This window comes from Dromiciops gliroides, chromosome 1 (assembly GCF_019393635.1).
Source record: "Dromiciops gliroides isolate mDroGli1 chromosome 1, mDroGli1.pri, whole genome shotgun sequence".
Classification (NCBI taxonomy): Eukaryota; Metazoa; Chordata; class Mammalia; order Microbiotheria; family Microbiotheriidae; genus Dromiciops; species Dromiciops gliroides.
In genome coordinates, this window is record NC_057861.1 from 530,959,467 (window position 1) to 530,975,276 (window position 15,810).

At 36.8% G+C, this 15,810-nt stretch overlaps 1 protein-coding gene across 1 annotated transcript in view; it reads right to left on the reverse strand.

The window, feature by feature from the left end:
• The window catches only part of SDK1 (sidekick cell adhesion molecule 1), a 1,142,665-nt gene that overhangs the window by 515,456 nt on the left and 611,399 nt on the right, over positions 1–15,810 (reverse strand). The window contains 1 exon segment of the mRNA XM_043999243.1: positions 1,564–1,697. Within this exon segment, the coding sequence (XP_043855178.1) occupies positions 1,564–1,697 (134 nt within the window).

Sequence of the window (15,810 nt, forward strand, 5' to 3'; positions counted from 1 at the left end):
ATCCCATAGTAGAGTAAATGCATTTATTGCAGGAAACACTACTTCCAAATGGGATGTGGGGACACAAAATAAAAACTATGAATTTACACTAAGAAATTTATTCCTCTTCCTTTTTTCTCCTTGTTTCCAGGGTTTTTTGTTTGTTTGTTTGTATTGTTCCCAATTCCAATGCCAGCCTTCTTTGTGCCACAGCACACTGCCCCTACATCTCCTATGATGGTTTTTTTGGGGTGGGGGTGGGGCAATGAGGGTAAAGTGACTTGCCCAGGGTCACACAGCTAGTAAGTGTCAAGTGTCTGAAGCCAGATTTATACTCACATCCTCCTGAATCCAGGGCCAGTGCTTTATCCACTGCAGCACCTACCTGGCCCCTCCTATGATGTTTTAATGCTATTGGGCCACTAAGAATTAAGGCATCGAGGGGGATGGAAACATGCACAGGATGCTCTTCAGGGCATGCAATGAATAAAACAGGATTTCTAAAATCGATGTCTGTCAATCCTATCTCCTTCTCTCTCATTTAACCCTATTGTACAAGCTCCCCAAATAAAATATATCTTAAATTTATTAATTTTTCTAAAACAAAAGGACAAAACACTTAAGCAAAGGCCTCTATTTAGCCATTTCATGAATTAAGCTCGATCACATCTCCTCCAAGCAAACTACATAGCTTTTTCCTTCACATTTTTTTTAAGGCTGGCAATTATAACTATTTTTAAAGCTTACCATTCAGTATCACAGTTTCCTAAATTGTATTTATTCAACAACATTAAAGGTACATTTTATACCATGAAGACACCAGTATACTTGAATATTAAAAATTAGAATACATAAAAGCTCAGTGACCAATATAATAAGCTTCTCTAATGCATAAACAAATTTTAATTCCCAAGGTCATTGCCAAAGAACTATGTCAGTATTCAGTATCCTTTTCTTCTCAATAGAAACTAGCTATTAGCTACTAAGACTAGGCTTATGAGTCTTCTTTTAGAGGTCAAAAGTTTAAGGTAAATTTCCTTGATAAAACTAAATTTGCAAATGGGATTTCTTTCATGAATCATGTTGTAGCATAACTAAGGTGAGTGATGGTGAATATCAGTTTAATCACTTAGAAAAATGGATTAGTTATTATGTACATTTAATACAGTTTATTTTAGCTCAACTCAAAAGGAATTTTCCTAAGGATTTTCTTGCTGGGCCAGATAAACATAATCGTCTTAGCTCTTCTAGTCCCAATTAGGACTCATGAATACAATCCCTGTTAGTTGAGAGACATTTTTAAAAGGAAAAAAATCACAAATCTATAAAAGCAAAAGCATAAAACTGTTCATAAAACTCAAATATCTTTCATTCACAAACATTATATGCATCAACATTTTATAGCATACCCACGTATTCTTTTTAAGAAAGCCCTAAAAGTTCTACCCATATGCTTTTGTTATTTGATAAATATGAGACAATCAGGTTAACTAAAGAAACATCCTATGATAATACCATTGTTGATTAAATCAAGGTGTTTTCAACATCATCATTCAAGTTTTTATTCAACACTTTAAGACTCACTTTCTATGCTCAAATAAGTGAATGGGCTTGTCTTATTTTCTCCATTTTTTTCATTAACAGCCTGGACGTAGTAACCTCCCTTGTCGCTTGCTGTTGTTGCCAAGATCACCAGCTGATTCTCCAGGGTTATAGCTCTGTTTAAGAAAGAAAAGGATAGTGTCAACTCAGTAAAGAAGGCTTCTCATTTTCTATGCCAAAAATAAATTTCTAGGTCATCTATACAGAGCTACCCAAAAGTAAAAATGATGGGGAAAGCAGGGTAAGGAGACCTTGAGAGATGAACAAACTTTAAGGAATTTTAGGTTGCTGACCATTCTCTTTTGAAACTGTGATAATTACTTATGAGATAACACACAACAGATTATAATAATAGGAAGATAAAAATTAGAAAAAATAATGGAGCCTTTTGTTAGGGTATCAATAACTGTGAATAGCAAGGGACATTTCAGTGATATAATAAAATGGATTTCCTTTATGGTGCCCATCTTTCATACTTCTAATAAAGAATCATCTTTATATTACTTCTCATTCCTATTTTTATTAGCTAGATCATAACTATTTAACTTACTTTCTTCATGCAAAACAAAAGTCTTCCCTATAAATCCAAGACATACAAAAGCTGCAACTGAACACTAAAAGACTATACAGTTATTCCTTCAATATCAAAGGGGTTAGGGATGCAGTGCCTCCACTATCTGGAAATTCCATGTATAATTTTTGACCTTCCCTTTGTACCAAAGAAGTCCAAATTATTATGGTACAATATGTTGATATTATATAACACTACACAAATAATTTATGCATTCTGAGTTTCTGTGTTTTCTGCTGGCTTTTGCATGTTGTCTGCAGCTTTTGCAAAACTCCCAAAAAGTTCCTATTCATTTTCTTATGGTGACCTGAGATATATCAAAATCACCATAGGGAAAGTCATGATATGGAAGGGAAAACTGTATTTTTAATTCAATTCACGAAGTAACTGTTAGGCAAAAAGCACTGTGGTGGATATTTGGGATTTGTACAACACTGACTGCCATCCAGGAGCTTGCATTGTACTAGGAGAAACAAAATGCATACAGAGAACCAAATATAATGTACTTTCACATGGGCATTAACTGGGGTGGAAGGAGTGGAAGAAATCAATTAAGGCATCATCGAGGAAAGGACATTGAGCTGAGCCTGAAACGAATGATAAGGATGATAAGGATTTTGAGTTGTAGAGGGATAAGCAGGGAGTATATTACATTCAACAAACAAAAATTATTATTTTATTTTATTAAGCACCTAGTATGTGCCAGGAATTGTGCCAAGTGCTGAGGATGCAAAAAAAGAGGGAAAAGATAAGTCCCTTGCCTCAAGGAGTTTATAAACTCCAAATATGGTGCAGAGCTTGTATGAATTGCAAAGGCAAGAGATGATGTGTTGAGTTCAAGAAATATCTTAGTAGTATCATTTGGCTGGAATACAGAGTACATGAAAGGGAGTACAGTAATATGAAATTGGGTTGAAATGATAGGCAGATAGATTGTGGAGACCTTTAAATGCAAGATTCAGGTGTTTATATTTTATCCTGGAAGTAAAAATGATCCACTTAAAGTTCTAGAGCCAGGGAGTGGCATAATCTGGAATATGCTTTAGAAAGATTTTTTTAGGAGCTGTGTAGAGGTTGAGTTGGATAGGGGAGAGATTAAAATCATGGAGTCAAATTAGAAAGGTATTACAAAGTGTATATGAGTTAAGCAGTACCGGTGTGAATAGAATGAAGGGACAGATATAAGATATATTGTAGAAGCAACAATCTTTGGTAACTGATAAAAAAAGAGCAGTGAGGACAAGGGAAGAAAACTCCAATTTATGAAACTGGGAAGATACTCTCAGAACTGGTAGGAAATTTTAGAGATGAGTCAAATTTAAAGAAGATAGTTGATTCGATTTTAGATATGGTGTGTTTGAGATGCTGATGACCCATTCAGGTGAGGACATATAGCGCAAGATGTTGGCAATTTGAGAAGAAAGATCAGGACTGGAGAGAGAGAGAGAGAGAGAGAGAGAGAGAGAGAGAGAGAGAGAGAGAGAGAGAGAGAGAGAGAGAGAGCATCCTTAAGCCTATAGTGTATATGAGATCACCAAGCAAAAGTTGTGGAGAAAGAAAAAAAAAAGAAAAAAAGAGGGCCCAAGCCTTAAAAAGCACTTAAAGGTTGGGAAATAGATGGTGAAACAGCAAAGAGAGAAGAGAGGAAAGAATAGGGTTATGTATTCCAGGGTTCATCACCTTTCCTTCTTCAAGGAACATTAAAAAAAAATTCCCCCAAACCTTTTCCTACTGTTTAAGACTTATAGAGGGACCTTACTCTTTTAACTTTTTTTCAGTTTGTAAGAAATATAGTGCCTTTCTCAAATTCACTCAGTTAACTAGCAACAGGATTGGAAAACAAATCCAGGTGTCCAGAGGGGGCAATTAAGCATTTGATTTGGAATTGGAAGACCTGGTTTTGACTCCCAGCTCCCACATTTATGAACTGTGATCATTAGCAATTAACTTAATGTTTCAAATCCTCAATCTCTTCATTTGGAAAATGGGAAGGATAATACCTATAGTAACCTAGATCAAAGAATTCTTGTAAGCATTTTGTAAACTTTAGAGAGCTGCATAAATATGTTATTGTTATTACAGGTATTCCTCAGCCCTCATAATACTATTTCCACAACAAAGTGATGAGGTAGGCCAAATAATTCTATATTGTCAAAAATAAGCTGCAATTCCAAGGTGTCATACAATTCTGAATGAAAGGAAGGGTCACTAATGCTGTGCTCCTGTCATATCTTTGTAATTATTTTTCTTTGTTATAAAACACACACATATATATAATTATATGTACATAAATACAAATAATATAAATATATGCATGTGTATTTATATTGTATACATACAATATATAAATGTTTATATGTATTCATCTATATTTATGTGTATATACAAATATATATATATATATACATATGATAATCACTTGGAATATATTCACTTTCTGAATCCTAGGATACTCTTTAGGTTATTCATTTCAACAAGGTTATTATTATAGAACCCAACTACAACTTATTGATACTTAATTTACTATTTTTCTCTTAAGAAATATTTTGCTTACCTTGAATAACCACAGATTGATTCAATTTTTGAATAAAAGGAAAATTTTTCTTCATGTACATAATCCAAAAAGGAATAAAGAAAGCTAGGAAGACTTTAAGTATGCTGGGTGGGCACCTTATAGTGCACATATGGGAGTACTTGGACAAAAGTAATAAGGAATGGGCAAATGAGAGTTGGCATCTTCACTGTGCAAGGGAACATTCAAATTAGTGAGTGCACAGATCCATCTGAGTACTTGAGCATACATAGTCTTGCAATTTCCAGGATTTCTTCATGTTCCCTTCTCATCTGTCCCCCTTTCTTCACTAATATGGACATCACTCTAATGCAAGCCCTTTTCACCCCTCACATGAATTATTGCAACAGCCTCCTAACTATCCACTCAACCTCTTATTTCTAGCCTTTCCAATCCATATTTTACAAGGCTATCAAAGAGAAATCACTAAAGAATGAATCTGACCATGTGACACCCTGCCCCCTAAAGCTCTATTACCTCCAAGAAAAACATAAACATTTGACTAGCAATGGAAGTCCTTTCCAATCAAGCTTGAACCTAATTTTCAAGATGTTACATATTATTCCCCTTCACAAACTACAGTAGATTTGAACTGGCCAACTTGCCATTTATCTCATGTGACATTTCATCTATAGCCTCTGTGACTCTGCACATACTATGTTCTATGTCTGGAATGCACTCACTCCTCAACTCTAACTATATCAATCCTTAGCCTCCTTCAAAGCTCAGTTCAAGTGCTGCTTCTGAAATCAGACTTGACCTGATCCTCTTCAGCTGTTAGTGTCTCCCCTCTGTGAAATTACCAAAATATGTTTTGCTTGTATTTCAATCTACTTGTGTATTTACATGTTATTTCTCCAATAGAATGTAAATATATTGAGGTCAGGTACTTATTGATTCATTGTTGTCTTTACAACCTGAGTGTCTAGAATAGTATCTAGCACATAGTGGACAACTCAGAAATGTTTGCCAGTTTATAATAAAAACAAAAAAGCAATATGTATTTCAAAAATATTATAAATAAAAACATATTTTTCTCCCTGTCACTTTTTTCTTAAATTTAAAACAAATAAACACAAAACACATGAAGAACCTCAAAGTAAAACAGGAATACAAGGTGTCATCAGGGAATTCTATGAGAGGAAAAGAAATGTTAAGGATGAAATGGACATCCTGAGTGTTCAATGGTATTCTCATAATGTCAAGAGCAGGCAAGGAAGGTTGTTAGCACATTGAATGGGCACCATATGACATATTTATGGGAAGATTTGGACTAGAGTCACAAGGACTGGGCAAGCAGAGACAGATTGGGATCTGTACTGTGGAAGGAGTATTCAAATCAGTGAGATCGTAGATCCATTTGAGTACCCAAGCATATAATTCTTTCTATATTCCCAGAATTTCATCATTATCATTCTTTCCACCTTCCCCATGCATATGGTAACTCCTCTGCCCTTGAGTAGATGGACAACATTCTGGGGCTAAACTTTTCCATGTTTAGCTAAACTACTCCTTAGTCAATAAATACACCAAGCCTAGACTCAAAACTTTTTTTATCTTGGAAGTATTTAGCAGAGCTGCCATAGTTTTCATCCAGTCAGTGCTATATAAATGTTAGATATTTATTATCATTGTCATTATTATTATCACTATTATTATTATTAGTGTACTTATATTATTTAAATATCCATTTTATAACAAATACTTTAATATCATACATTTGTTTCTGAGCCTAGTCAATGCTTTATTAAATATTAATTTTAATTTAAGGTACTTTCTTTGGGGAATCTACCCTCTTAGCTTTTATTTTGATATAGAAAAATATTCATCTTTGGTTTTCTAAATATTGTTAGAATTGATATAAATACTATGATCAGGTAGGGCAGCTAGGTAGCACAGCAGATAGAGTGCCATGTCTGTAATCAGGAAGACTCATCTTCCTGAGTTTAAATCTAGCTTTAGACACTTACTATCTGCGTGTCCCTGGGCAAATCATGTAACCCTGTTTGCCTCAGTTCCTCATCAAATCTGGTTTCAGACACTATCTGTGTGACCCTGGGCAAGTCATATGCTTCAGTTCTTCATCTATAAAATAAGCTGGAGAAAGAAATGGCAAACCACTCCGGTATCTTTGCTAAGAAACCCCGAAATTGGGGTCATCAAGAGTTGGACACAAATGAAAAATGACTAAACAACTAAACTAAATTATCAGGAATCTGAAAGGGCCCATGAAGGTTCATCTATTCCTATTCCCTCATTTTACAGATGAAGATGAGGCCAGGAAAACTGAAGTAACTTGAAAAAAGTTACGTAATTACAAGTAGCAGGATCAAGACTTGAACCTGAGTCCTTTGATTCTAGTTCATCACAGTCTGACAACTCATACTCTGATGACTCACACTAAAGAAGAAATATTGATGACCAGTGATAAATCCTTTATACAGCTCCCTTTTCAGGGAGCAGGAGATCAGTAGAGCGGTGATCTATAAATTCAACTGAACAATAATTTCTAGTGTGGATCAACATCTAGGGGGTAAAATCATCTTTCATTTAATAGAGATTCATAGACATCTAATAGAAACTTCAGGTTTAAAGATGTGATATGTGGGGGCAGCTAGATGGCACAGTCGATAGAGCACTGGCCCTGGAGTCAGGAGCACCTGAGTTCAAATCCGGCCTCAGACACTTAACACTTATTGGCTGTGTGACCCTGGGCAAGTCACTTAACCCCAATTGCCTCACAAAAAAAAAAAAAAAAAGATGTGATATGTGTTGGCCTAAAAAATGTGCTGTTGAATCCTTTGCTGCTGACCTTTAGCTTCAAGTCCAGCCTATAGCTGCATCCTCATTACATCTAACTCCCTTACCAGCAGGCAGCCAGTTCATCCCTTAGAAAGACCATATTAGGGGGCAGCTAGTTGGTGCAGTAGATAAAGCACCAGCCTTGGATTCAGGAGTACCTGAGTTCAAATCTGACCTCAGATACTTGACACTTACTAGCTGTGTGACCCTGGGCAAGTCACTTAACCCTCATTGCCCTGCAAAAACAACAGCAACAGCAACAACAACAACCAAAACAAAACAAAAGTTCCTACACTCAAGGATTTTACAATCTATTGAAGGAAAGACAACACAAAAAAAGAAACCGAAAAGCAATAGAGGAAGGTAGGTGTGACCTGGGAAGGTATCCATTGTTGGAGTGAGGTGGAGAAATCATAGATGTTCCAAAGTAGTGCAGCCAAGTGAGAAATGAGGAGCGACTTTAGAGGACAACTAGTCAAATGTCTTATTTTACAGATGAGGAAATGAGTCCAAGAAAGGTTAAGAGGCCTGCTGAAAGGTCATACAGGTAGTAGGTACAAGAGCTTTGCCAGGTTTTTTGCCTACAAATCTATCATTATCATGCCTTGCGGCCACAAGAGGGAGTTACTGAGGGTTTCTGAGGTGGGTAATGTTATGGTTAGAGTGAAACTATTTTGGCAGCTGTGTGGAAAATGGATTATGGCATAAAGACAATGGAAACAGACCAATCAAGAGGCTACTATAATTGTTAATAAGAAAGGTGATGAGAGTATGAACTAGGATATATGTTGCATAAGTAAAGAGAACAGATATGAAAGGAGATATGGAAGTAGAACCAACTTTATATAGCAATTTATTGGATATGGGGAGAAAAGGGTAAGAGATGTGTCTAGGATTACATTAAAGTTATGAAGCTGTACTATTGAGAATATAGTAAAAGAAAAGATCAGAAAGGAAAAAATGTTTGGAGGAGGGGCAGGTATATGAAAAAAGATAATAAATTCTGTTTTGGATAGATTGATTTTGACATGCTGCAGACACATAAAGGTGGATATGTCCAAAAGGTAGTTATAGATGTGAGATGAGTTTTAGATAGAGGCTAGTGATAAATAAAACAGGAAGTCTTTTACATGAAAATAATAATTGAACATGTAGAAATGAAGGTGGGCCCCAAGGGGAGGAGTATAGAGGAATAGTGTCTGAAGGATAACTGCACTCAAGAGTTAGAAGAAGGATGTTGAACCACCAAAGGAGACTGAGAAAAAGAAAATATACAGGTAGAAAGAGTATCAGGAAAAAGTAGAGCCATGGAAGTCAAGTAGCTAGAAGCAGCATCTAGAAAATGGGGCTACTTACATCCAGTAAGTATTAGAGGCTGGATTTGATCTCAAGTCTTCTTGACTCCAGGCTGATCACAGTATTCAATGTGACACCTCATTGCCTCAGTGTACACTGAGAGTCTGGCAGTTCCTACCAGTGCAGATGCTGCAGGGTCTATTTGATAACAGGTCCCAAAACCAGATAATAAGCAGGCTTGCTAAATTATTTGAGTAAAAACCTGCCAGCAAGATGAAGTTTCAGTACCAATCTTTTATCTGTACTGTTCATTCTCTTAGAATGACACTCATTGAAGAGACACAAAAATACTACAGCAAAGCTGAGAGCTCATGTCTTAAGAGAAGAGAATGTCTGATCTGGAACAATCTGGGGCCTTCCCAGGGGAAATTATAGTAGTTTTGGATGTCTAAAGACATCACCAAGAAGATATACTTATCAGGATACTGGCAGACATGGTATCAGAGAAAAGCATAGCTGGTCATATGTAGGACTAGAAGTATCAGTGGAGAATAATTCTTAAGAAGATATTTTAGGAGGCAGAGCCAAGATAGTGGAGAAAAGGCAGCAACTCCCCTGAGCTCTCCCCAGAACCCCTCCAAACACCTTTAAATAATGCCATAAAAAATTCCTGGGGCAGCAGAACCCACAAAAGGACAAGGTGAAATAATTTTCTAGCTAAAGATAACTTAGAAGTTCAGCAGGAAAGGTATATTGTACCAGTGTGAGAGTGGAGCACAGTCTAGTGTCAGCTGTGCCAACACAGACTATGCCCCAGAAAACCAGTAACAGGCCTTGGGAACCACTGAATAAGAAGTAGCGTCTGTTTCCAGAGCTTTCAGCCCACAGATAGTAAGTGTGTTGAACAACTGATCAAAAGGAGATTAGAAAGGGGCAGCTAGGTGGCACAGTGGATAGAGCACTGGCCCTGGATTCAGGAGTACCTGAGTTCAAATCCGGCCTCAGACACTTAACACTTACTAGCTGTGTGACCCTGGGCAAGTCACTTAACCCCAACTGCCTCACTAAAAAAAAAAAAAAAAAAAAAAAGGAGATTAGAGGGATCTCTTTGCTGGCACTAGAGGCAGGACTCTGTTGCTTTGCCCATACTCAGATCTTGGTCACAGGGCAAGGAGGAGTACTAGTACACCAGAGCTTATGGTCACAGTGGAGCACAGACCCTTGTCACATTTCCAGGGTAGAAAAGAGTGCTTCTGGCTGCTCACAGACCAGAATACAAGCCAGGAGAGTAGTTAACATACCTCTTCTTAGATATACTACCTTGGAAGAACTGAAAACTTACAGGTCGCAAGATGTATGTCTGAATACAGCAACACAAAATCCCTGAATCTTGGAACAATGCTCCCTCCACCCTGAAAGCAAAGCCCCACTTTAACAAAGCATTAAAAGTAAAAAAAAAAAAATAGACTGGAAAATAAGTAAACAACAGAAACAAATTCCAACCATAAAAAGTCAACAAATAGGCTGGGGAAATTAGCAAATAACAGAAAAATTCTGGCCACAGAAATTTACTTTGGTAACAAGGAAGATCAAAACACACTCAGAAGAAGTCAAAGCTCCTATATCCAAAGCCTATAAGAAAAATATGAATTGGTCTCAGACCATGGAAGGGCTCAAAAAAGGATTTTGAAAATCAAATAAGAAAGGTAGAGGAAAAATTGGGAAATGAGAGTGATGCAGGAAAATCATGAAAAAACAGTCAACAGCTTGGCAAAGGAGACACAAAAAATACTGAGAAAAATAAGATCTTAAAAAAGAATAGGCTAAATGGTAAAACAGGTACAAAAAGGCAATGAGAAGAAGAATGCCTTGAAAATCAGAAATGGCCAAATGGGAAAAGAGGAACAAAAATTCACTGAAAAAGAAAAAACTCCCTAAAAAGTAGAATTGGTCAAATGAAAAAGAGGTACAAAAACTCACTAAAGGAAATAATTCCTTAAAAATTAGAACTGAGGGGCAGCTAGGTGGTGCAGTGGATAGAGCACCAGCCCTGGAGTCAGGAGGACCTGAGTTCAAATCCAGCCTCAGACACTTAACACTAGCTGTGTGACCTTGGGCAAGTCACTTAACCCTCATTGCCCAACCAAAAAAAAACCAAAAAACAAAACAAAACAAAAAAATTAGAACTGAGCAAATAAAAGGCAAGGTCTAAGAAATGAAGAATTATTTTAAAAAAAATAAGTAAAAGAATGAAAAAATAGAAGACAACATGAAAAATCTCATTAGGAAAACAACTGACCTGGACAATAGATTCAGGAGAGATAATTTTAAAATTATTGGACTATCTGAAAGCCATGATCAAAAAAGGGGCCTAGATATTATTTTCCAAGAACTTATCAAGTAAAACTGGCCTGATATTCTACAACCAGAGGGCAAAACAGAAATTAAAAGAATCCACTTATCACCTCCTGAAAGAGATCCCACAATGAAAATTCACAGGAGTATTATAGACAAATTCCAAAGCTTCCAGGTCTAGGAGAGAATATTGCAAATAGCCAGAAAGAAGCAATTTATATATCATGGAGCCACAGTTGTGATAACATAAGATTTAGCAGCTTCTACATTAAAGCAGAGGAGGATTTGAAATATGATATTCTGGAGGGCAAAGGAGCTAGGATTACAACCAAGAATTACCTACCCAGCACAATTGAGTATGATCTTTCAGGGGAAAAAATTAACACTCAGTTGATGAAAAACATTCTTGATGACAAGACTGGAACTAAATAAAAAATTTGACTTTCAAATATAAGACTCAATGGAAACAAAATAGGTGAACAGGAAGGGGAAATAATAAGGGACTTAAGGTTAAACTGTTTACATTCCTACATGGGGTGGGGGTGGGGGGTGGGCATGAATGAACCTTGAGAATTCTCATCAGAATTGGATCAAAGAGGTAATAACATACACACTCAATTTGATATAGAAATATATCTTACCCTGAAGGAAAGTAGTAGGGGAAAGGGATAAAAGAAGCAATGGAGGTGATAGAAGGGAGGGCAGATTGGGGGAGGAGATATCCAGAAGCAAAACACTTTTGAGGAGAGACAGGGTGAAAGGAGAGAACAACTTGGCTCCAATCTATCTTAAAGCTTTATTATACATTACTCCCCTTCCCACATTCTATAGTCTAGCCAAACCAGCCTTCTCCCTTCTTTCACACACTGCAATCCATCTCCCATGCAGATGCCATCCTCCATCCTTGCCACGTATTTTGAATTCTGTCAGATTTTCCACCTCTTCATACTGGACGAAGTCAAAACTCCCCCTGCTACAGGAAGACTATCTTGATCCTCCTACAATACTAGTGAACCCTCTCTTATTTTACCTTACATTTTCTACTGTGTATTTATAGATGATAGATAGATAGATAGATAGATAGATAGATAGATAGATAGATAGATAGATAGATAGATAGATAGATAGATAGATGGATGGATGGGAGACAGAGATAGAGATACAGATATTTGGTTCATAATTATTTATGTACATGTTGCCTGAGACACTTAATAGGTGTATGTCACTGGGCAAGTCACTAAACATCTCAACCTCTGTTTCTTCATCTGTCAAATCAGGTTAATAATAGCACCTACTTCACAGGGTCGTTGTGAGGATTAAATGAGATCAATTCTGCAGTGCTTTGAAAACCTTAATGCACTATACAAATGTTAACTACTAGAGAAAAAATTTGGAACTCAAATTAAAAAAATGTTAACAATTGTCTTTAAATGTAATTGGAAAAAATAAAATACTATTTTAAAATATTAGATATTATTATGAAGGACAAGAGCTTCCATATGTTTGGCCCATCATATTTTCTAACTTATATTTCCAAGTGTTGCTCAGTCAAGAGACACAAAAATACTACAGCAAAGCTGAGGACTTGTGTCTTAAGAGAAGAGGATGTCTGATCTGGAACAATCTGGGGCTTTCCCAGGGAAATTAAAGTTGTCCTGCATGTCTAAGGACATCAACATGCAGACATTTTTTTTTTTTTTTAGTGAGGCAATTGGGGTTAAGTGACTTGCCCAGGGTCACACAGCTAGTAAGTATTAAGTGTCTGAGGTCAGATTTGAACTCAGGTACTCCTGACTCCAGGGCCGGTGCTCTATCCACTGCGCCACCTAGCTGCCCCCCATGCAGACATTTTTAATAGGAGACTGGCAGACATGTTATCAGAGAAAAGCATAGCTGGCCAAATGTAGAACTAGAAGTGATAGTAGAGTATAACTCTTAAGAAGGTATTTTAGAACTTCCTTCAAAGTCTCTCAGGTTTATAACCTCAGCATTATCATTGACTCCTCATTCTCCCTCACCCTATATATTCAACTAGTTTCCAATCTTACCAATTGTTCCTCCTCAATACCTCTCACACCCAATCCTTTCTCTCTACTCACATAACTATCATCTTAGTTCAGGTCCTTATCACTTCCTGTCTGGTAAATTATAATGGTCTCCCAAATGGTTTTCCTACCTCCAGTCTCTGCCTACTCTAGTCTACCTTCTACTTAGCTGCCAAAGAGATTTTTCTTAAATGCAGCTCCTTTAAATGTCACTCTTGCACTCAACAAACTCCTGTGGCTCCTTATTGCCTCTAGGATGATTAGGAAATTATTTTTGCTACTATTGTCTTGAATTTGTTCCTCACAATCATCTTGATTGGAAGCAATACTGCTATTATTCTCATTTTATAGATGAGGAAACTAAGAACAAATATGGGGGTGGCTTAGTTTGTTATAAGTCACTATTGATGGGGCATCTAGATGGCACAGTGGATAAAGCACTGGCCCTGGATTCAGGAGGACCCAAGTTCAAATCCAGCCTCAGACACTTGACACTTACTACCTGTGTGACCCTGGGCAAGTCACTTAACCCCCATTGCCCTGCAAAAAAAAAAAAAAGTGCTGTTTTAAAAAGCATAATGTTACTGGGGGCAGCTAGGTGGTGTAGTAGATAAAGCACTGGCCCTGGATTCAGGAGAACCTGAGTTCAAAACCGGCCTCAGACACTTGACACTTACTAGCTGTGTGATCCTGGGCAAGTCACTTAACCCTAATTTCCCCCAAAAAACAAAAAACAAAAAAACCCAACAACAACAAAAAAGTCACTATTGACATCGGGCATCTCTGTGGTGGTTGAAGAAGAAAGTGTGTGATAGTGGGGAAAAGGGGAAGTTAATATTACTACATTTGCTAATGCCCAGGAGACTTCTCTCCACCAGCAGTTGCTATTCGTAAGGTTATTGTCTTGATATTCAGATTTTATAATTACCCATGAAGTGACTAGAGGGCAATGCTAAAGACATGGAGAGAAAGCAGGTGCCATGATGATACTAGGCCATGGAACTCAGGCAGGGGATCTTAATCTTGCTGCGTGTGTCACAGACCCCTTGGCCAACTTGATGAAGCCTATGTCCATTTTCTTCTCAGAATAACATTTTAAAATGCACAAAATAAAAAGACAAAATTACAGTGAAAACCAGTTATAATCTTTTTTTTAGAGAAATATGCTCTATAAACCCCCCCAAGATAAGAATCCCTGATAGGGTAAGGAAGATTTCTTGTCAAACCCCTATGATAATGGCCATAGGATTGAATAGAGGAATACCAGACGACTAGCAGAAAAAAATAAATTAGTTTTTGATGCTTTGACAAAAATGATTTGTCATTTTATTCCCTATGGGTCTTCAGAGTCTTTTCTGAAAAGACAGAATAAAACTAGTGATCATCATGATTGAATATTATTTGGGCTAATTTTAAAACAAATAAGAGAAATGTCTTTTACATTTGTATTAATTGTGTGCAGCAAATTTTGTCCTTGAGTATCTATACAAACAAATTTTCCCTAAAGTAAACTCTACACATCATATTTGAAAGCATAATTCATATGTAGAAGTAGTTTTGATTAGTTTCAATTGACTTGAAAGCATCTTTTCAAAATTCAGATGATAGTGCAAAAAAATGCTGAACCTTAGTTTCTAAAATAACATTTTAATAGAGACATTTAAAAAATTCTCTTCTCTAATTAAACAACTTTTTAATGATGTTAGTTCTAACACTTAGTGTTCTGAGTATAATCTGGATCCCCAGCCACTCAGTTTAAAAGCAAGTTCAAGGCAGACAACTTTGAAACTGATGAACTTTCCTTAGTTGTATAATTGCAAGAACTGAAATCACTTTCAAGAAGTTATGGTAATAATGAGTCCCTGGATACTCAATAAATGTTAAGGTCCTAAAGTGACATATTTATTTAGTCTGATTAAAAAAGCTTGTTACTATTACTGACCATTAAATTTGCATTCGACCCTGAATTTTGAAAGCAAGTAGATAAACTTCAATCTTCAGATTTCCTTGAAATCTGAAGCTGGAATCTCAAAGCAGAATATTCATGCTTGAGTACTTAATGGGTTCAGTGGCAGTTTACTCCTAACTAAATTGTGAAACTAAAATTTCACTATTTTAAAACACACACACACACACACACACACACAAACTGTGAAGGGCAGAAAAGGGCAAAATTAGTCTGACATCTGGGATAAAAAGTCTGGAGATATGAAGATAGCAGAAATTCTCATGTTCCAGGGAAACTGGTGGGGAGAGAGAAGAGTTGGAGGGGAGAATCCAAAGTCATATTGCAGAGTCTTGATAAAACATTAAAAAGGTTTAGTCATTATCTTAATCCATTTATTAACAAATATTTTCAACACAATCTGTTGAGGGATTTTCTCCACCCTGCGGAAAACATATCTCTAATTTCAATTCCTCTTTGGGAATCAATAGAAAAGAGGGCAGCTAGGTGGCACAGTGGATAAAGTGCCAGGCCTAGAGTCAGGAAGACTCATCTTCCTGAGTTCAAATCTGGCCTCAGACACATACTGTCTATTTGACCATGGGCAAGTCACTTCCCCCTGTTTGCCTCAGTTTCCTCATCT